The following is a 21,791-nucleotide window of genomic DNA, read 5'->3' as shown; positions in this document are numbered from 1 at the left end:
AACATAGTGAAACCCCATCTCTACTAAAAACACAAAAATTAGCTGGGCGTTGTGGCGGGTGTCTGTAATCTCAGTTACTTGGGAGGCTGAAGCAAGAGAGTTGCTTGAACCCAAGAGGCAAAGGTTGCAGTGAGCCAAAATCACTCCATTGCACTCCAGCCTGGGCAACAAAAGCAAGACTCTGTCTTAAAAAACAAACAAACCAGAGTTACAGTGCAGCAGAGAGGCAGGACAGGACCACTGGGCTGAGCCATCCCAACTCTGCCCAATCAGTGGAGGTTGCCTTCTGGAGACAGTAGAGGAGTATCAGTTTCCTTGGCCCTTCCAGCTTCTAGATGCCACTGCAATCCTTGGCTCACAGCCCCTTCTTTTGTCTTCAAAGCCAGCAACTTAGCATCTGACTCTTTTTCCACATCACATCTTTCTCTGACCAAACCTAGGAAAGTTTTTCTAATTTTAAAATTCATGTGATTAGACTAGGCCTGCCTTGATGATTTAGGATACCATCTCCAGGTCTGTACCCTCATCATATCTGCAAAGACCCTTTTGCCATGAAAGGAAATATATTCTCATGTTCTGGGGATAAGGATGCAGGCATCTTCTATCTACCACAAGGACATAATCAAAAACATAGAGGCATGCCAGGCAATAGTTTATTAAAATGTTACACCATTTTTCTGGATTCTGTACTGTTTGTTACTTGTCCTTGTCATTTGTTGTGATTTCTTTTCTCATTATTTCTTACAAATATTCTCTTTGGTACTTAATTTTATATTTGTAATTTAGTATTTAAAAAAAATTTTTTTAGACTGGGTCTCACTCTGTGACGCAGGCTAGAATGCAGTGGCAGGAGCTCACTGCCGCTTTGAACTCCTGGGCTCAAGCAGTCCTCCCACATCAGCCTCCCAAGTAGCTAGGACTACAGGCATGTACCAACATGCCCAGCTAAGTTTTTTATTTGTTTTTTTTTGGGTGTGTGTGTGTTTTTTTTTTTTTTTTTTTTTTTTGAGACAGAGTCTCACTCTGTTGCCCAGACTGGAGTGGTGTGAATATGACTTACTGCAGCCCCTGCTTCCTGGGCTCACATAATCTTCTCACCTCAGCCTCCTGAGTAGCTGGGACCACAGGTATGTGCTACCACACTTGGCTAATTTAAAAATTTTTTTTGTAGAGATGGGGTCTCATCGTGTCACCCAGGCTGGTCTTGAACTCCTGGGCTCAAATGATCCTCCTACTTTGGCCTCTCAAAGTGCTGAGATTATAGGCGTGAGTGACTCACTCAGCATTTTTTTTTTTTTTTTTTTTTTAAAGAGATAGGGTCTTGCTGTATTGTTCCGGCTGGTCTCTTACTCCTGCTTGCAATTGATCCTTCTACCTCAGCCTCCCAAAGTGCTGACATTAGAGGCATGAGCCCCTACACCTGGCCTATATTCTTTTTACTTAAATAGGACTGCCGAGTCCAGGCATCATGGTTCACGCCTATAATCCCAGCACTTTAGGAGGCCAAAGCTGGTGGATCACCTGAGGTCAAGCATTCAAGATTAGCCTGGTCAACATGGTGAAACCCTGTCTCCACTAAAAATACAACATTAATCGGGTATAGTGGCCCATGTCTTGTAGTCCCAGCTACTTGGGAGGCCGAGGCAGGAAAATCGCTTGAACCTGGGAGGCAGAGGTTGCAGTAAGCTGAGATCGCAGCACTGCACTCCAGCCGGGGAGACAAGATCGAAACTCCATCTCAAAAAATAATAAAATAAAATAAAGTAAAATAAAATAGTGCTGCCCAAATTGTGTAAGCCTCAGAACCCACATAAGCTAAGAACACCTCTACTCACCCATTGACTAACCTGAACAAGAGATGAAATTTCTCTTCCAAATACCACTGGCTGAGGAGTCCACTCTTGGCTGGGGTTGATCAGTGCAGACGCCAGTAAGGGAGATGGGCAAGTGCAGAAGCGAAGACTAGCTGTGTCCCAGACAGCGATGCCCCGGCCTGAAACCCTGGAGATCCCTTACCAGGGCAAAGTTCAATGTAGGCAGACCAGACTGTAAGGGATGCCTCAGTAAGGATAAACTTTGTGTGCCTGCGAGGGGACGGGAAGATGGCTGGGCAGGAGAAGGAGCTAAAAGGGCTCTGAGGCATCGTACTGTGCACGCCATCAGTCTCCTGCTCTGCTCAGCCAGTCAGCCCTGACTCCCTTGTTTACAACACAGCATTACAGTGTGTCTGCCTTTCCCTGTGACTCGTCCCTAGCCTCTGCATGGCCAGCAGCCCTCTTCTTACCTCCTACTCTCTTAAGAAACATGCCCATCACCTGAGGTTTCTCGGGGCCTCTCCTTAATCAGCCTTCCTCATCCCTTAATGCTGCCTCCTCCCTGCCATCACCTGTGCCCAGAAATAGTCAAGGCCAGGTTTTATTCTTTTGCTTGAATTTCTTTCACGTTGCTTCTTGATTCTTTCTAAACTACAATTCCCCATTCTCACTGCCTTAGTTTTCCCTCTCTCCGTGTTTCTCAAACTATATTCCACCATGCCCTGAGAAGGGCTTTTCTCCTTTTCCAGTATTTTGCTTTTTCTGCTCTAGCGGGATTTTCTCCTTTGCCCTCCATTGCTACTAAACTTCCCAACCTAACAGGCAGTGTTTTGCACCTTCTACTGATCATTTCATTCTTTCTTGCCCTTCCCATGTCTGTACGCAATTCCAATTCCTGGACTGTTGGCCCCAGATGTATCTGCAGCCTCAGATACATGAGAACTCACCCATGTTCTCATGCACAGTCTCTAAATATTTGATTCCAAAGGTCTCCTCCCAGCTCCTCCCTGTACTCCTTCCCTTCCTTGTGTTTCTCCTGCAGAGGGAGGAACATGCATAATCGTTCAACTCTGTGATGTTTTTTCTAGTTTGTAGTCATGATCTACCCTGTACCACTGAATCATCTCAAATCATTTAAACACTCACACCAAGTGTGCCTCATCTCACGGCTTAATCCCCTGTTGATCAGAAAACCCCAGGTCCCTGGGACTCAAGCAGGATCTCATTCAGCCTGACACAACCTGAAATTTCTCCCTGACTCCTTTCCCAGCCCCAAGACAGGGGACTCTTGCAAGAGTCCCTGCGTTGAGCCTCCTTGTAACCCACTGTCCTCCGCTGGTCAAGGCCTACACAGCAGGCTCTGTCTAGTTCTAATCCTTCAAGGCTGCATCGCATCCCTTCCTTGCGCCATTGTCCAGCCCTGAGCTCTCTCAAGCCTTGTGCTGCTCTCCCCTTTTCCCCTCCCTCCCAACCCTATTCCTTGCTTCTCTACATAATCCTGGGAGACTTGCTCCTTCTGTAGCAGAAACTTCACACCTTTTCTTTCCAATTCCCCTCCATTGCTACCCCCAGTTGCACCAATCTTGTCTGTCTCTTTCTCTCCACATTCAAACTTGTCTTCTCTGGAGGACTTGGGCACAGCTCCTGGGGCTTCCCCTGGGCTGGATCTGAGTGGTGTCTGCCTTTCCGGTTCCTCCCCACTTCCTCTCCTCTCACTTCTTGCCCTGCCAGATCTGTCTATGGCAACACCCGCAGCAGCAGTGACTCTCCTCTTCCTCTTCATGCCCAAGGCCATGTCAGCCTCTCTCATCAGCTTCCATTTTATTGTAGGGACACCAATCACCAGAGAAGTTAGTGAGTAAAGCGAGTTAATTCAACATCAGTGGCAAGGGCTAGGATTTGGCTTCCTGACTATAACAACAAGACAATGCCCACTACATCTCCAGCTCCAGGGAGCAAAAAACAAAGTCCTCTGACCTCCAGGAGGCTGTGGGCCAGCTGGGTCCGGTTTGGTCACAATCAGGCATTCTCATGTTTATGTGTGTGTCATTCATGGACGACCTCCCTTCCCCCTTTAATAGGGGATTTGGGGCCCCTTAGCAAATGAAGTAATTGCACAAAGACTGTGTGTGTGTGTGTGTGTGTGTGTGTCCCCTTCTCATTCTTATGAAGCCCCAAATGCTCCTCCACTACCCCCAAACAAACACAGGGAATCTTGTACTGAAAATCAGCATTTCACAGAAAGGAAATGGCATCGTGAGGAAGCAGCAGGAAGCACCTGCTTATGGGAGAGCTCACTGGGCAGGGCAGGAGGTGTCACAGCACTGCCGGCACACTTCCTTCTTCAAGCTGTTTAGGTGGTGCTCTGGGATGTCAGCCTCCAGGCTTTCAGCCATCAGACTCTCACCCTAAAGGGAAAAGGGAAAACTGAGGAAATATAGACAGTTATAGAGGAGAAAATAAAAATAATTCCACCCCCAAATTATCACTATTTTATTCTCTATATATACATATCTGCAGACACAGATACATGCATACATATCTCTAAAAGATATCACATAAAGGACATTATTATTATTGTAGTTTTAAACCTTCAATATTGTTTTATATGCACCCACATATTTACCCTTTTTCGTTCTCCACATTCCTTCCCAAAGTCCCATGCTTCCCTCTGAAATCTACTTGCTTTTCCCAGGATAACTTTCTTTGGAATTACTTATAATGCAACAAATTATCTGCTGGCAACAAATTCTTCAGTCTTGGTCTGAAAATGTCTTTATTTCACCTTTAAAATAGAAGGATAATTATATTGTTTGTCAAATTATTGGATAGCAATAAAGATATCAATCCATTGTCTTTTCTGTTTTACAATTTCAACTGAAAAGTCAACCATTAATCTTATTTTTATTTGTTTGTGGTTTTTTTGAGGGGGTATTTCTAAGATTAGTTTTCTTGTCATCGATTTCCAGCAATTTTACAATGTGTGGGTAGGTGTGTGGGTAGGTCTGTATGTTTTTAATTCTTCTTTCATTAGTTTCAAAAACTTTTTGGCAAGTGTGTTTTCCCAGATTGCTTCTGTCCCAGTCTTGTGTCCATAGCATACTAGACTATTTCACCAAGTCTTGTGTGTCTCTTATGCCCTGTTCTTTTCTTAATGCTCTTTTTTTGTTTGTTTCTGTGCTTTGGCTTATACATTTTCTGTTGACCTAATTTTGAATGCACTATCACTGTCTGTTGCTGATTCAATCTGTTGTTAAAACATCCACTGAGTTCTTAATTTCAGATATTGTACTGTTAATTTCTGGAATGTCCAGTTGATTATTTTTAAAAATAGCATTATTGAGATATAGCTTATGTATCATAAAGTCTAATCATTTAAGTGAACAATTTAATAACTTTTAGTGTATTTAGAGTTGTGTAGCTATCATCAAAATCTAATTTTAGGGCATTTCTATGCTCCAGAAAGAAACCTTGTGTTCATTTGCAGCCACTGTATTCCACTCTCAGCCACAGGCAACCACAAATCTACTTTCTGTATGGATTTGCCTTTCCTGGACATTTAATATAAGTGGAGCTATACAGTATGTGGTCTTTGGGTATACTTCTTTCACGTAGAATAATGTTTTCAAGGTTCATCTGTGCTGTAGCATGTATCCTTCACTCTTTTAAACTGCTGAATAGAATTTCATTGTATATTAGTATTTTATTATATATTAGTATTCCAAGTGTATTCCATATTTTATTTATCCATGGACCAGTTGATGGATATTTGGGTCAGGTTTTGGGCTATTACGAATAATGCTGCCATGAACATTTCTGTGCAGTATTTGTGTAGGGCATATGATTTCATTTCTCTTGGGTGGATATGTAGAAGTAGAATTGCTGAGTTGTGGTGAATTTATGTTTAACATTTTAGGTAATTGAACGATTGTTTTCTTAAGTGGCTGTACCATTTTACATTCCTGCTAGCAGTGCATAAGAGCTGTTTCTCTACATTATTACTGATTCTTACGTCTTTTTGATTTGTAGCCATTCTTGTGTATTGTAGAAGTTATTTCTTTGTGGTTTCAATTTACCTTTCTCTCATAACCTATATATGTGTATATATATATATATATATATATATATATAGAGAGAGAGAGAGAGAGAGAGAGAGAGAGAAACAGAGTCTTGCTCTGTTGCCAGGCTGGAGTGCAGTGGCGTGATCTTGGCTCACTGCAACCTCTGCCTCCCGGGTTCAAGCAATTCTCCTGCCTCAGCCTCCCGAGTAGCTGGGACTACAGGCATGTGCCACCAAAGCCAGTTAGTTTTTTGTATTTTAGTAGAGACAGAGTTTTACCATGTTGGCCAGGACGGTCTTGATCTCCTGACCTTGTGATCCACCCCAAATTCATATGTTAAAATCCTCATCCCCAATGTGATGGCTTTGGAAAGTGGGGAGTTTGGGTGGTGACTGGGTCATGAGGGTGGTATCCTCATGACCACGAATGAGATCCCAGAGGCCAGAAGTGGTGGCCCATGCTTGTAATCCCAGCACTTTGGGAGGCTGAGGCAGGCAATCACTTGAGACCAGAAGTTAGTTGTAAAGCCTGGGCAATATAGGGAAACCCTGTCTCTATTAAAAATGAAAAAAAAAAAAAGTAGCTAGGTATGGTGGCATGCACCTGTGGTCCCAGGAGACTGAGTTGGAGGCTTGCTTGAGCCCAGGAGGTAAAGGCTGCAGTGGGCTAAGATCACGCCACTGTACTCTAGCCTAGGTGGCCGAGTTTTGTTGCTTTTTTTTTTCTGTTTCAGAGAGAGAGAGACCCTAGAGACCCCAAAGACCCCAAAAGCTAGCTGGCTAGCTCCTTGCACTATACAAGGACACAAGGAGAAGGTGCCCTAGATGACAGGAAGCAGGCTCTCATCAGACACTAAATCTCCTAGTGCCTTAATCTTGGACTTCTTAGCCTCCAGAACCATGAGAGATAAATTTCTGTTTATAAATTTAAAAACTTTTTTTTTATAAATAGCCACTCAGTTTCTGATATTTTGTTATGACAACCTGAATGAACTAAGACAATGAGTGACCTTTTACAAAGCACCTGAAACACTGATTTTGAATAATCATTAGTTTCCATTTTGGTGTCTGTTCCATTCCTTATTCTCTAATACAAAATCTGCCCCCAAATACTAATCCTGAACCTAAGATTGCTGCAGCCATCCGCTGAAACCATCTTTCTCAGTGTGCTTTTATTTTTATTTATTTATTTATTTTTTTGAGACAGAGTCTCGCTGTGTCACCAGGCTGAAGTGCAGTGGCATGATCTCGGCTCACTGCAACCTCTGCTTCCCAAGTTCAAGCAATTCTCATGCCTCAGCTTCCCAAGTAGCTGGGATTACAGGCACACACCACCACATCCAGCTAATTTTTGTATTTTTGGTAGAGATGGGTTTTCTCCATGTTGCCCAGGCTGGTCTCAAATTCCTGGCCTCAAGCGATCTGCCCTCCTCAGCTTCCCAAAGTGCTGGGATTACAGGCATGAGCCACCACATCTAGTCTGTCAGTGTCTTTTAATATAATTACATTTAATATATTTACATTTACCTACCAACATATTTGGCAATGGCACAATCTCAGCTCAATGCAACCTCTGCCTCCCGGGTTCAAGCGATTCTCCTGTCTCAGCCTCCCGAGTAGCTGGGATTATGGGCGCCTGCCACCACGTCCAGTTAATTTTTTGTAGTTTTAGTAGAGACAAGGTTTCACCAGGTTGGCCAGGCTGATCTCAAACTCCTAACCTCAGGTGATCTGCCCACCCCAGCCTCCCAGTGCTGGGATTAGAGGCATGAGCCACCGAGCCCAGCCCCCATTTGGTATTTATACCACACATCTTGTGTTTTCTGTTTGTCTCACCATTTCAGTTTCTTAACTCTCTGCTTGCCTTCTTTTGAACTTTTTTCTTCCACTTTTTCCTTTCTATTAGCTTCCAAGTTATGTATTCAATTTTTAGACATTTAGCAGTAACCGTAGACATTTCATCAAACACACTTTACTAATGACAATCTAAAATTTACCATCTTTTTTCCCTTCAACAATACAGAACCTTAGAAAACTTTCACTGTGTCCATCCATATTTTAGTTGTATTTTGCCTTTCCTAACTCCCAAGATATTGTTATTATTGGTTTAAGGAGTCATTGTTTATTTAGATTTTCATAGTAAATTTTTATTCATTTTTCAAATCTGCTTGGTCAATTTTAAGGTCTTTTATTATTTATGTCTTCAACCTCTTGTACTGTTTACTTAAACATTTCTGTGTTTGATAATTCAGGGCATCTTCTCACGTCTAATTCTAGTTGTTTTTGTGCTGACTCTTGCTCATCATGCTGTGCCAGTCTTTTCAATCATGGCTTCTGAATATATCCTCATATTTCTTTGAAATTATATGCGATTATTTGTGCCTAGGTAGAAAGTGGAAAGTGAGTTCCTCCAAAAAGGAGGATTTCTAGCCGGGAGCAGTGGCTCGCGCCTGTAATCCCAACACTTTGGGAGGCTAAGGCGCACAGATCACTTGAGGTCAGGAGTTTGAGAACAGCCTGACCAACATGGTAAAACCCAGTCTCTAGTAGAAATACAAAAATTAGCTGGGTGTGGCTGAGTGACAGAGCAAGACTCCCTCTCAAAAAAAAAAAAAAAAAAAAAAAAAAAAAAAAAAAAGGAGCACTTTAAATCTTAAATCAACTTTTTGGCTTGAGGTTGTATACATTTTGTCTGCAAGCCTACATAAGGTCAGGATTATGATTTGAAAAATCAGGGCAGATTTTCCCCCTATGCCGGTTCAGTTCAGGTTTCCAGTCAATGTATTGTATTCATAGTGTAATGAAGGGTCAGGGTCAGAGACAGATTAATTCCTTATTTACTCTTACAGATGAAACTGTCAGATATCACCTGTAATGATGTTAGAAATTTATATGTCAGAATTTTACTGAAATTTTGATTTTGGCTTTAGAAAAAACATCATCACATGTGGTGGTTGCTGCCCTTGGCAATCAGTACCTAAAGAGACTTTGGGGTACAGTAGTAAACAGGACAGTCCCCCACGTCTACTGAACATCCAAGAAGAATTCAAGTTATGCTCTCAAGGTACAAGTCATCGGGGGAGGACATCCTTGAGTACACCTCGATGTTTTTCTTTTTTTCTTTCTTTTAGCGATGAGGCCTCACTTCGTTACCCAGGCTAGAGTGCACCAGCATGATCCTAGCTCACTGCAGCCTCAAACCCTCAGGCTCAAGCGATCCTCCCACCTCAGCTTCCCAAGTAGCTGGGACTATAGGCTCATGCCATTGATCTTGGCTAGTTTTTTTATTTTTTGTAGAGAAAAGATCTCACTTTGTTGCCCAGGCTGGTCTCAAACCCCTGGGCTCAAGCGCTCCTCTTGCCTTAGCCTCGCGAAACCCTGGGATCACAGACAACAGCCACCATGCTTAGCAGCAGCTCTATTAATAGGCAGCAATTCTTCAATATCCACTTAGACTCCAGCTCTGCTGGGACCATTGGCCATTTTTCTTCCCGTGTTGTGATCTTGCCCACCCCGCATCCACTTTCTCCCCATCTGCTTGGCTACTTAGTTGAAAACTCTCTTTCTGCCCAGCCTTTCCAGCTCCCTCTGGGAGCTTGGACCACGCCCCACCTGAAGGACTATCCTCCCTTAATGTCCCCAATCCCAGAAATCATCGTCAACCAGTAATCTGTCCCAAGAGCTGCTCGCCATTCAGACCTCTGGCCAACTCGTGACCTCCAAACCTCAATCCAGTCAGGTGTGGCCTCTGTAATCCAACCCAGACAGCCTGCTCTCTTTTCTCCTCATTTCCTCCTCCCCTCTTACCCTTCTTTCTCCCACGTTCTTATTCATATGTTCTACTCCAGGGCTCTATTTTTGCATACAAAACGTCATGATTACTGCTCTCTTTATAACAATTCCAGACCCAACTCCCCCTTTTTTTCCCCATGAGAGGTCAGCTCCTGAGTCCACAGGCCCAAATGTGAGTGATGCATGTAAGGGACAGAGTGTTTTCTCTGAGGCCTCCACACATCCCTATCCAGCCTTTTCATTCTCTGTGGTTTTCTCACTTCTAGTCCAAGAAACCCAGAAGCAAACCTGGAGGTGAGACCCAAAGAAAGCTGGAACCATGCTGACTTTGTACTCTGGAGGGACACAGAGTCTGTTCCTGGAAAGCCCACTGTCAAGGCAGATGAGGAAGTTGGGGGTCCCCAAATCTGCCGTGTATGTGGGGACAAGGCCACTGGTTATCACTTCAATGTCATGACATGTGAAGGATGCAAGGGCTTTTTCAGGTGAGTTACCCATCAGCCTTCACTCACCTGCCACCACTGACACGCTGGGTCACATCTAACTGGGGTCTGCCACTAACCCACTGGGTAACGTCTCAAGGCCTCAGCTTGACCTGTCCCCCCCAGGTTCAAAGTGTGGGCTGGTGGCCCTCCCAAAGGCCTTGTAAGAGTCTCAAGGGAGCCATTTATATCCCAGAGGAATCCTTCATTTTTAGTCTTCCTGTACTACCCAGGAAAGGTCTCCTTCCATTAAGATATCCCTGGGCTTCTCCATGTGGTCTCGAATAAAAGAGAAGATGACTCAATAAAAGATAAGGAATTTGAAAATCCCAAATCCAAGCGTTCATATCCGCCTTCTGGGGTGGTTGTTACGTAAAGAATGGCATAAATGAAAAATATAACAAAACAAGGTCACCTAGAAACAGACTAACAGGGAGGACCACAAACATGGTCTAAAATGTCCCAGCTCATAGCAAGGCAGGCCTGGACAGAAGAGCTCATGTTGTCCAGTTGAAGAAACAGAGCGAAGCCAGTTCAGCAAGGCTACCCTTGGGACAGGGCTAAGACCATGGCAAAAGAAGCAGACTGAGCGGAAGGGAGGGAGGGGAGGGAAGAAATGTGTGAACTATTTTGCAGTTTTGCAAATTATACCTTCCATGTGTGAGGAAGGACTTCCAGTTGCACCCTCCAGAGGGGATAGGGTATGCAAGGAGCAGCTCCCACCTCAAGGGCCACATGCAGGACCCTCATGCATTCCCAAGACAGCCAGCCTGACTTGGCCCTTTGCAGAATTCTTCCTGGAGGCTGGGCATTTATTTGAATGGAAATGGGCAAGTTCCTGGGAGAAATGAACATTTGTATTGCATGAGTTATAACAGGGGTGAGACATATCAGCAGCGTCAGGCTAGGTTCAGCTACAAGTCACAGGACACTCATTGCAAATTGGTTTGGCAATAAGGAAAATGCATTACCTCTCTTAACAGGAAGCCTGAAGGCCTCCAGGTTGGTGAGTTCGGCAGCTCAGGTTCTTTCCATTTTTCTCTTCAGCCATCCCACCTGAGAGCTCTGATTGCAATCGGGCTCCCCTTGTGGGTGCCAGGGCCCCAGGCAGGAATCATGAGGTTCAGCAGAGGCAAACAAAGGCCCATCTTTGAGAGTAAACAAACCTTTCCCAGGAGGCCCCTCATAGAGCTTGGCCCAGTCTATGCCTGAACTAGTCACTAGCAAAGAGCACCAGATATGTTCCTCAGCTGGGCACATGCCAGACAGCTGCGTGGAACAGGGAGGATGTCTGCACCAGCTCCAGATACTGCTGGCACAGAAGAGGCTGCCCATGCAATGTCCATGCATCCTGCCTCGGCGTGTGGGAATCTTCGGTTCTCCCTTCCTTGTTTGGGTACTATTTCTGGGACTCCCAGAAAGAGGCAACATGTTTTAGTGGGCAAGAGCTAAATCCAGTATCAGGCAGACCTGGATTCAAATTTCAGCTTGTCATGTACCCAGAGGACAGCTGGGTCCATTGTCTCCAAGCCTCAGTCTCCCTCATCTGTGCCAGGCAGATGAGATTATGAATTTCACAGGGTTTGAGATCTAAATTTGCAAAACTGCAAAATACCTAGCCTAGCATCTGATACATAGCATACCTTTAATCAATGTGCGCCCCGGTTTCATCTTTTACTCACTCTGGGTGAACTCTGATGTAGCATCAGGGCTTTCTTCCCCAGGCCAGTTGGGAAGGCAAAAGGCAGAGATGGCGTCTGTGAAGAACATGCCCCTCAGCTGGTCACTGGTCCGAGGCCCGAGGCCTCCAAGCTCAACCTTGCCGGTTACTGCGGGCTTAGCTCAGCCTTCCAGGCCTGCCCTCAGGGACCTCTGCAGCCCTACCTGGCTGTTCTGTGCTCCTGGGGCAGCCTTCCTCAGTTCCCACTCTGGACCAGAGCCAGAGCCAAGGGATAATTTGTTTCTTTCCATCCAGCTGTGGAAATGGGAAAAATAAAGGAAGGGCTGCACCAACCGTGTCTTTTGTGCAGGACTCCTGGGCTGGGAGGAGGAGATGTTGCACCAGCGTCTCCAAAAGGCCTCTGTCCCATTGCCTCTCTGCGCACCGCCTCTGTGCGGGCCGGTGGGTCCCGCCTGCACCCTCTGCTGTTCCAGGCGCTGGACCTCTTTGCCCCTTAGATCAACGAGGGGAATCCACTCTGCCATGGGGAAGCCGCTGTCCCGCGGGGTAGAAAAGCTTCCCCATAGTTCACCCCTTCCTCCCTGGCAACCCAGTCAAGAAGCGGAGCAAGGAAAGGCGGGGGTTTCTCTGGTTTCTTACTCTCCTGGGGTCAGGTTTCCTCGGTTCCCTCTTTTAAGGAGGGGAAATCGAGGAAGAGGCCCTCTCCATGGAAACCTTCCGGTAACAAGGGTGTGAAAGAGGAGGGGACAGGGGTTTCAGGAAGAGGGGAAGGCGCTGGGGATGGGCCTGGAGCTGAAGTGTCCCAGAAAGTGGCCCAGGAGCTGCAGGAGCCTGTGAAAAGCACGCATCCCATTTCCTGCGGTAATGACCAGAAAAGATCTCCTCCCCTCCCTGCCCCCTCTAGCCGAGTCCTGGACCTCTAGGGACGCCCACCTACACCCTTCCCATAAAACCCGACCCAGCTGGGACGCAAAGGTTGGCGTCCCCCTCCCCGAGTCTGTAAGGAGGGAGGTGATGTGGCCAGGAGCCCCAGACCAAGGGCCCGGGCACGGGTGCAGATTCCCTTCTGCTCCCCGTTCTCTCACAGGAGGGCCATGAAACGCAACGCCCGGCTGAGGTGCCCCTTCCGGAAGGGCGCCTGCGAGATCACCCGGAAGACCCGGCGACAGTGTCAGGCCTGCCGCCTGCGCAAGTGCCTGGAGAGCGGCATGAAGAAGGAGAGTGAGCAGCGCGCGCGCGGGCGGTCCGGGGGCCGGGGCCGGGGCGCACGGCTCTGTGTAGGGACGCGCCGTGGGTGTGTGCTGCGTGAGTGGAGATGGGAGCCGAGTGTGCGCCTGAGCGCACGTGCACTTGTGAACTGATGTCGTGGCGCAACAGGCAGCCACCTAGGGGAGCGCTTCCAGCCGGCCCTGTGGAGACGGAGGGAGTCTAGTAATCTCTGCCCCAGGAGATGTGCTGGGCAGCTCTGGCCAGGGTGTGCTCTCTGTCTCCCCTCAGCTGCTCCTGCATGATTCTTTTTGTCCGCCTCATAGTTGTTCTGATGGTTTAAAACCACATTTGGGGATAGGGGTGTGAATCTGGGGAAGGGAAGCAGGAGCCACATTGGTTAATGGGACCCCTAGCCTTCTAGCTACTAGCCCCACCAGCTGCCCCAGACCTGGATCTTTATAGGGGAACTCTTTGCAGACAGGTGACATGAGGCGTCCTCATTCTACCTGTTTAACTTTGATACATCCGTGCTCCCAGGTCACTCTGAGATTAAGGCTCATGGGGAAAAGGCTAGACGCTTCTAGTGCGTATTTGTCTCCATGGAACACAAAGGGACCCAAAGCTGCTGCTTTTTTTTTTTTTTTTTTTTTTTTTTTTGAGACGGAGTTTTGCTCTTGTTACCCAGGCTGGAGTGCAATGGCACAATCTCGGCTCACCGCAACCTCCGCCTCCTGGGTTCAGGCAATTCTCCTGCCTCAGCCTCCTGAGTAGCTGGGATTACAGGCACGTGCCACCATGCCCAGCTAATTTTTTGTATTTTTAGTAGAGACGGGGTTTCACCATGTTGACCAGGATGGTCTCGATCTCTTGACCTCGTGATCCACCCGCCTCGGCCTCCCAAAGTGCTGGGATTACAGGCGTGAGCCACCGCGCCCGGCCCCAAAGCTGCTTCTTTCAAGAACAAGTTCTCAAGGCTGCTGGCAGGCGCCCTCCATCTCTCCCCACCAAGGACCTCATAGCTTTGCTCTATACATACAGTGGGCTCCAGAAATCCACAGAAGACCCTAAGGCTCCAGGCTATATAGGAAGTGTCTAGAGTTACTATTTCTTGCTAAGCTGTACCCCAGCTCTCTGGGGTCTTAGAGACCCAGACACCTCTGAAAGTCTTGGTATATAATTCACCAGAAAATGATAACAGTAGATGCCATTTATTGAACATCTTTTATGTACCAGGAATTATACTGGACTCTTTACGTCCAAGGTCTCATTTAACAGTGGTACGAGGTAAACACGGTTCCTCCAGATTACGAAGGAGAAACCTGAAAGCAGGAGAGGTTAAGGAGGTTGCCTGGGGTCACAGTTAGTAAGTGGCAAAGCTTTCATGCAAACCCAGCGCCTTCGGATTCTGAAGCCCATGATCTTACCAGGGCCCCACAGTGTCCTCACAAACCCTACTGCAGAGAGCAACACAGCAGCTGCACCCCAGTTCTGTCCTCACCCAGGTATTTCTCCAGAGGAGCCCATAGGCCTCTCAAGTCTGGACAGGGGAGAATTGCTTGTCACCATCATTTTCCCTTTTGCCCAATGCCTTCTGCTGCCTTGAAAGCGTTATGTAGTGGCTTCCCAGGGGGCTGGAGGCTGACCAGGGGCACGTGTGCCTGAGCCAGCCTCACTGTCCCTGCAGTGATCATGTCTGACGTGGCTGTGGAGGAGAGGCGGGCCTTGATCAAGAGGAAGAAAAGAGAACGGATCGGGACTCAGCCACCGGAAATGCAGGGGCTGACGGAAGTGCAGCGGATGATGATCAGGGAGCTGATGGATGCTCAGATGAAAACCTTTGACACTACCTTCTCCCATTTCAAGAATTTCCGGGTAGGAGGCTGGGGAGCTGTCCCTGCATCTGTGCTAGCTCTTCAAAGCCTCAGTCTCATTCCCAGAGTTCTAGTGTGGTCCCTGGATGAGCAGCATCAGCATACGGATTTGCAGGTCACCCCAGACCTCCAGAATCAGAAGCTCCAGGGAGGGGCAGGACCCCCGGGTGATTCTGTTGCAGGTTCAGGTTTAAAAATCGCTGCTCTCTTCTTTAAAGCAGGTAGGAACTGGATCTGAGCAATATGTGGAGGGAAAGCTAGGCAGTTCCCCAGGATTGCTGGCATTCAGGGCTTTATGAGGACAGGGTCAGGAACTGTTGGGGGTGTGACTTTCATGAATTGGTGTCTCTTGTTCCCAGCACATTAACCATATCTATGCTTCAAGCGCCCTCCTTCTCCTTTGGACTGATAGATATCTCAAGTGGCCCTTCCCAGCCCAAAGAACTGGATTAGCTCAGTGACCTCAGATCTGCTCTTCCCATCCGTACTGCCCTAAACTTTCTGAGTCTCCTGAGCCCAACATCTGGAATGCTTGGGACACACCATGGTTGGAGGCCCCCTTACCCTCCATTTTGACCCAGCAGGGATAATGTGTGTGACCATTAATTCATAGACCCCCCAAAGCACCTTCATCTGATAGGAGAACCCGGAGAGAAGAAACAAATGTTGTGTGTATGTATGTGTGGGGACACATGCGTGCCTGTGAGTATGAATGCCTGCATTTGTGCATCTTTTCAGGCTGCAGCTGAAGCTATGTATGTTTGACTGGGATCTGAGCATGTATGAAAACACATGCTGTCTCTCCTCTCTCTGCCTCTTGGCATGTGTCCTAGTTGCCAGGTGTGCTTAGCAGTGGCTGTGAGATGCCAGAGTCTCTACAGGCCCCATCGAGGGAAGAAGCTGCCAAATGGAGCCAGGTCAGGAAAGATCTGTGCTCTGTGAAGGTCTCTCTGCAGCTGCGGGGGGAGGATGGCAGTGTCTGGAACTACAAACCCCCAGCCGACAATGGCGGGAAAGAGATCTTTTCCCTGCTGCCCCACATGGCTGACATGTCAACCTACATGATCAAAGGCATCATCAACTTTGCCAAAGTCATCTCCTACTTCAGGTAGGACATGGAGGATGGGTGGTTGGGTGTGGAAACGAACTGGAAGTGGACAGAAGGTTCAAAGGGCCTGGGGTAGATTCCTGAATTTGGGGGATATTGGTGTCAGAAGACCCTCTTTTTCCTGTGCCCTGCCCCCCGGGGCAGCCAGTGCTGCTGGGAAGTAGAGCCCTCGCTGCATGGCTGATTAGCTTTGTGGCTGTGGGCCTGCCAGCGTCTCTGCCTCTTCACCTGCTCCATGGAAGCTAACAATGCCTCCCCTGCAGGGCCGTTCTGTGGAATGAGAACACATCTGAAGAGCACCTGGCACACAGTGGGCATTCAGATGATCATTCCCTTTCCTACTCTCCCTGAAAGTTTCAGGAACCACATGTCAGCAGTTTTAGAGCAAAGAATGAGAGAAATAGACAAGACAAGGCTGTGAAGGCCATGGAGAGGGTGGGTGGTCCTCAGAGCCCAAAGGGTCAGGTCTCACCAGAGCTAAAGGTGGAGGCAACAACCACGGGGCAGCTGGGGTTAGTGGGAGACACGGGAACTTCCTGGGGTGGAGGGAACCACAGCCCCTGAATATGTCTGCACGCTGTTAGTGTTAGGAATGGTGCCAGGTGTATCTGTTCTTGGGTAGGCCACCTTGCCCTTGCCAAGCCTGGTCAAGCCAGGCTGAAACCCCTGCCAGGAGCTCCTGGTTTCTGTAGCAGGTTGAGGGTAGATTGTAGTCTAGGAGCCCAGAGGTTCTTCTCCGGCCCTGTAGGAGCTATGCATGACTTATTTAATGGGGTGATGCCAGCAGCTGGTTTGGAATGGGGTTCAGATGGTGGAAAAAAATTAGCTTAAATGGGGCAGGAAGAGAAGCCTACTTATAAATGTGGACATTGGAAGATCCTTGGTGAAATCCAATGACTGACAATTTAACACCAGGGCTCCCCACTTGCCATTTCTCATGGCCACCAGTGTTGATCACAGTGACCTGAGGTGTCACGGACATCTTCATTCTCAGATAGAAACAGGTTCCCCAAGGATAAGGAACTTGTACAAGGTCACAGCTAATCAGTGGTGGAGGGCAGATTTGGAAGTACCAAAGCCAGCTCGACGCCACGTCCTAAGCCAGGCAATGGGGAGGCAGAGAAGAATAAGATCAATTACATGGCATTTGTAGCTCAGTGTTAAGGATCTATAAGAAGGATGGGCACCAGGAGCCCAGGGCCTGAGTTCCCAAGGAGGCCAAGGCCAGAGGTAGTGTTTCCTCAAAACCTAGCATAAGCAGCCTCCCTCCTGGGCTGCCAAGCCTCCTTCTTGTAAGGGGAGGTGGGGGCCCCTCCCAGGTTGGGAGAAAGTGGTGTCTGCAGGACCAGAGGGGTATCCATGTAACCATAGTCTTAGAGGCCTATTAAGTCACCTCCATGGGTAGGCCTGTGCTCTGGCGCTAGGAGTGGGGCGGCAGGCATCTGGGCTGCAGGAAACAGTAGAAATAAGTGTGTGCATATTAAGCCCAACACAGACAAAAGGAAGCAAACATCCCCACTGCTGGAGCTCAGGCCAGAAGGGGAGATTGCGCTCTGGAAAGACTTCTAGGAGAATCAAAGACAGCTTGGCCTGAGGGGCCAGCAGGATTTACTAAAGGGGCAGTCATTCCAAGGGGGGGAAACTGAGGCAGAAAGGAACAGTCCAGGGACCAGAAGCCAAAGCAAAGTAGGTCAGGGGTTGTGTAGGAGTTGAAGGAGGTGGGGCCAGGCTATAAGGGACCTAGATGCCAAGCTTGGTGGGAGGTAGAGTCCCCTGAGGTAGCAGGGAGGAGAGGATACTTGGGGGCAGAGCTGTCGCTGCTGGGTTGTGAGGGGAGAGATGAGACAACAGCCACAGTCATCCTCAGGGAAAGGAGCATCCTCCCTCTTCCTCTCGCCCCCAACTTCTGGATTATGGGACGGCTGCTGGTGCTGGCCTGTGGGCCGCCTCCCAGGGAGCTGTCCTCCCCTCCCCATCCTTGCTGCCAGGGACTTGCCCATTGAGGACCAGATCTCCCTGCTGAAGGGGGCCACTTTTGAGCTGTGCCAACTGAGATTCAACACGGTGTTCAACGCAGAGACTGGGACCTGGGAGTGTGGCCGGCTGTCCTACTGCTTGGAAGACACTGCAGGTGCCTGAGAGAGCCTGCCTGCCCTGGCAGAGGAAGGGAAACTCCACCCTTGTGGGAGAAAGGGAGCTGTGCCAGGACATGCAGGTTCTGGGATGGCAGGGCAGGAAGATGGAGTGGTAGAAAATATGAGCTTGGTGGGGGATGACTGGCTCTTGGTCAGCTTGCTGTGAAGCTGCCCTCCACCCTGTTACCACCCACAGGTGGCTTCCAGCAACTTCTACTGGAGCCCATGCTGAAATTCCACTACATGCTGAAGAAGCTGCAGCTGCATGAGGAGGAGTATGTGCTGATGCAGGCCATCTCCCTCTTCTCCCCAGGTGAAGGCTTCCCCCAGGGTGGCTGACATCCCCCCAGCCTCATTTGCCCTCCCCAGGGAAGGTCCCAGTCCACGACCTTGCTTCTTACTCACTGCACAGCCAGGATGGGGGCTCTTGCTGGTTTCTCCTGGGGTCAGCGGGTGATGCCGAGCCCTGGTCTTCCCTTACTTTCCTGCCTGGGGGACTCCAGCTCTGGAAGGTGGTTGGTGAGCAATGCCTGGCTCTGGGCTGGAGTGAGCTCGTCTTTGCACCACATCTCCCTCCCCTCCCCTCCCCTCCCCTCCAGACCGCCCAGGTGTGGTGCAGCACCATGTGGTGGACCAGCTGCAGGAACAATTTGCCATTACCCTGAAGGCCTACATTGAATGCAATCGGCCCCAGCCTGCCCACAGGTGAGCACAGCAGGGGTCAGGGACCCGTGAGGGTGGTGTGAGGGAGCCGAGGTTCGGGACATTGCCCAAGGCTTCACAACCAGAGGGTGGCATCTGAAGGTGGACCCAGCCAGACCAGGTCCAAAGCTCACACTTTTGAGCACTACCTAACCACTTCCCAGGAGAAACACAAGCAAACAAGGGGACATGGCCCAGAGAGGGGCTTCCGCACCTTCACTGATCCTCAGTAGCTCCTGTCACCTAGAGCCCAGACTGATGCCCACAGACCCAGAGACAAACTTGGATTGTACTGAGCCCAAGGCCATGAAGGGTTAAGGGCAACACTGAGTATTACAGTGTGGACTTATAAACTGAAATCCTTATTTGGCCTGTACAGCTTTCTTTCTGGCATGGTGTCCTGGGATGCTGGGAGTGGCCATGTCTTTATTTGCTCAACACTTCTTTGCATGGAGGCAGGGGGCTGAAAGTGCCAGCTTTCTTTTCCATCATGGGAATGCTGAGGCATATGGTACATCTCAGACACTAGCTTCAAAGCAAGTTTCAGAAAGGGATTCCAGCCTGCAGCCCCTAACCTCCACAATGACTCTGCCCAGTCCTGGCCTCTGGACATTAATGAAGGCAGTGACATCCCCAAACCTCCACACTGGTAGCTGCAATATCCGGATTTTCCCAAGGAGGTCTCTGTGTACAAAGACACAACTGCTGTGGCTGGGTGTTGTGGCTCACATCTATAATCTCAGCACGTTGGGAGGTCAAGACAGGAGGATTGCTTGGGGCCAGGAGTTCAAGACCAGCCTGGGTAACATAGCCAGACCCCAACTCTAGAACAATTTAAAACAATTAGCATGGTGGCATGTGCTCTAGTCCTAGCTACCCAGGAGACTGAAGCTGGAGGTCTCTTGAGTCCAGGAGTTTGACACTGTAGTGAGCCATGATCATGCCACTATACACTAGCCTGGGCGACAGAACAAGATCCTGTCTCTTTAAAGAAAAAAATAAAAGACACAACTCCCATGGATGGGGTGGGAGTGAGGACAGTACCGGGAAGGCCGTTCTGCCTTTCTCATCCGCAGGCTGAAAGAGAAGCTTAGGTAATTCAGCAAAGCCTTGTCTCTTGGCTGACCTGAAATGTCCAGAGATTATGTTTGTGCAGCCTCAGGGCAGCCCTGAGGCTTGTGGGTCAGGGAAAGGGTGGGCTGCACCTCCAAACTTTTATCCGGCTGGCACGCAGGTTCCTGTTCCTGAAGATCATGGCCATGCTCACCGAGCTCCGCAGCATCAATGCCCAGCACACCCAGCGGCTGCTGCGCATCCAGGACATACACCCCTTTGCTACGCCCCTCATGCAGGAGTTGTTCAGCATCACAGACAGCTGAGCGGCTGCCCTTGGGTGTCGCTTCCGAGGGGCAGCCAGACCCAGGGCCCTCTGAGCTGCCACTCCTGGGCCAAGACAGATGGACACTGCTGAGAGCTGACAATGCCCTGCTGAGCCTGCCTCCCCAGGGAACTCCTGCTATGACAGCTGGCTATCATTCCTCAGAAAGGACATGGATAACCCCCCCAACCCTAGTTCAGTCTGTAGGGAGTGAAGCCATAGACCCTTATGTGGAGAGTGCACTGGCCTGTAGGTCACGACCGTCAGAGAGGCAAGGCTGCCCTTTTCTTCTAAAAGGCCCTGTGGTCTGGGAGAAATCCCTCAGATCCCACTAAAGTGTCAAGGTGTGGAAGGGGCGGCCAGGGCTGGGCCATCTGGGGTCTATGACCACATACCCACGTTTGTTCGCTTCTTGAGTCTTTTCATTGCTACCTCCAATCGTCCTGTCTCCCACTTCCCACTCATTCCCAATCCCAGCCTCCTCTTCTGAGCTGCTTGGCGGGCTCCAGGCCTGTGCTCATTGGCAGGTGCATGAGTATCTGTGGGAGTCCTCTAGAGAGAAGAGAAGCCAGAAGACCTGCACCAAATGCCAAAAGCTTGGCATGACCTCATTCTGGCCACATCATTCTGTATCTCTGCAACCATTTGAACACATTATTAAGCACCAACAATAGGTAGCCTGCTGTGGGGTATACAATGTTGACTCAGATATAGATCCTGAGCTCACAGAGTTTATAGTTAAAAAAAAACAAACAAAAAAAAAAACCAAACAGAAACACAAATAACTTGGATCAAAAGGAAAAATGATAAATGACAAAAGCAGTACAAGGAATTTCCTTGTGGATGCTGAGCTGTGATGACAGATACCGGGAACCCAAGTAAGGTTCCCGAGGACAGGAGTTTGTGGGAGTAAGGGCACAAACTTTGGCTGTGGGTGCGGATGTGTGATTTGGTGTAGGTAGGTCTGTTCCCCATCTAATGGGGCCTGGGTTTGTTCCTGGGGCTGGAATGCTGGGTATGCTCTGTGACAAGGTTACGCTGACAGTCAAACATACCTGAGAAGAATAATTTGCATGCACCTTATATTTCTATGTACACATCTATTCTCCAAGCTAAAGGGTATGAAAGTGCCTGCCTTATTTATAGCCACTTTGAGTAATTTTTTTTTTTTTTGCATTTTCACAAATTATACTTTATATAAGGCATTCCACACTTAAGAACTAGTTTTGGCAAATGTGGTCCTGGGTTTAATGTCAAATTAAGGCAAGAGAAATTAAATAATGAACTTTAGGCTAGAGAGGTAAACTTTTTTGGCCTTCTTTTCTGGGGAAAATAATGTGGGGGTGGGGAAATACAAATAAATACATACGTGCATATGTATTTTTACTACTTATTTTATTATTGTCCTTTATAAATCTAAAGACCCTGGGGTAAGAACATAAACATGAATTATTTAACTTGGCTCACTCATAAAATGATTGTTTTGTATAAAAGTTTAACATGTGCATACCATAATTAAAAATATAGGAACAGAATTAATTTTAAATGTTTAATATTTC

General features: G+C 48.3%; 1 protein-coding gene across 3 annotated transcripts in view; it reads left to right on the top strand.

Annotated features, from left to right (window-relative positions):
* The window catches only part of NR1I2 (nuclear receptor subfamily 1 group I member 2), a 31,985-nt gene extending 10,222 nt beyond the window's left edge, over positions 1 to 21,763 (top strand). For 2 of the 3 annotated variants that reach the window (XM_032298960.1, XM_032298961.1), the window contains exons 2-9: positions 9,933 to 10,151; positions 12,917 to 13,050; positions 14,723 to 14,910; positions 15,743 to 16,017; positions 18,006 to 18,148; positions 18,349 to 18,465; positions 18,752 to 18,857; positions 20,089 to 21,763. In XM_032298960.1, the coding sequence (XP_032154851.1) occupies positions 10,120 to 10,151; positions 12,917 to 13,050; positions 14,723 to 14,910; positions 15,743 to 16,017; positions 18,006 to 18,148; positions 18,349 to 18,465; positions 18,752 to 18,857; positions 20,089 to 20,233 (1,140 nt within the window). In that variant the 5' untranslated portion in view covers positions 9,933 to 10,119 and the 3' untranslated portion in view covers positions 20,234 to 21,763. Of the gene's footprint in view, positions 1 to 8,804; positions 8,939 to 9,932; positions 10,152 to 12,916; positions 13,051 to 14,722; positions 14,911 to 15,742; positions 16,018 to 18,005; positions 18,149 to 18,348; positions 18,466 to 18,751; positions 18,858 to 20,088 lie in introns of all 3 variants that reach the window. The other variant, XM_032298959.1, reaches the window with a different exon arrangement.
* Positions 21,764 to 21,791: the final 28 nt, after the last annotated feature.

This window comes from Sapajus apella, unplaced genomic scaffold (assembly GCF_009761245.1).
Source record: "Sapajus apella isolate SASKATOON/1434 unplaced genomic scaffold, GSC_monkey_1.0 scaffold40, whole genome shotgun sequence".
Lineage (NCBI taxonomy): Eukaryota > Metazoa > Chordata > Mammalia > Primates > Cebidae > Sapajus > Sapajus apella.
The sequence above is the reverse complement of the archived record's forward strand: the minus strand, read 5'-3'. Positions and strand labels throughout refer to the sequence as shown.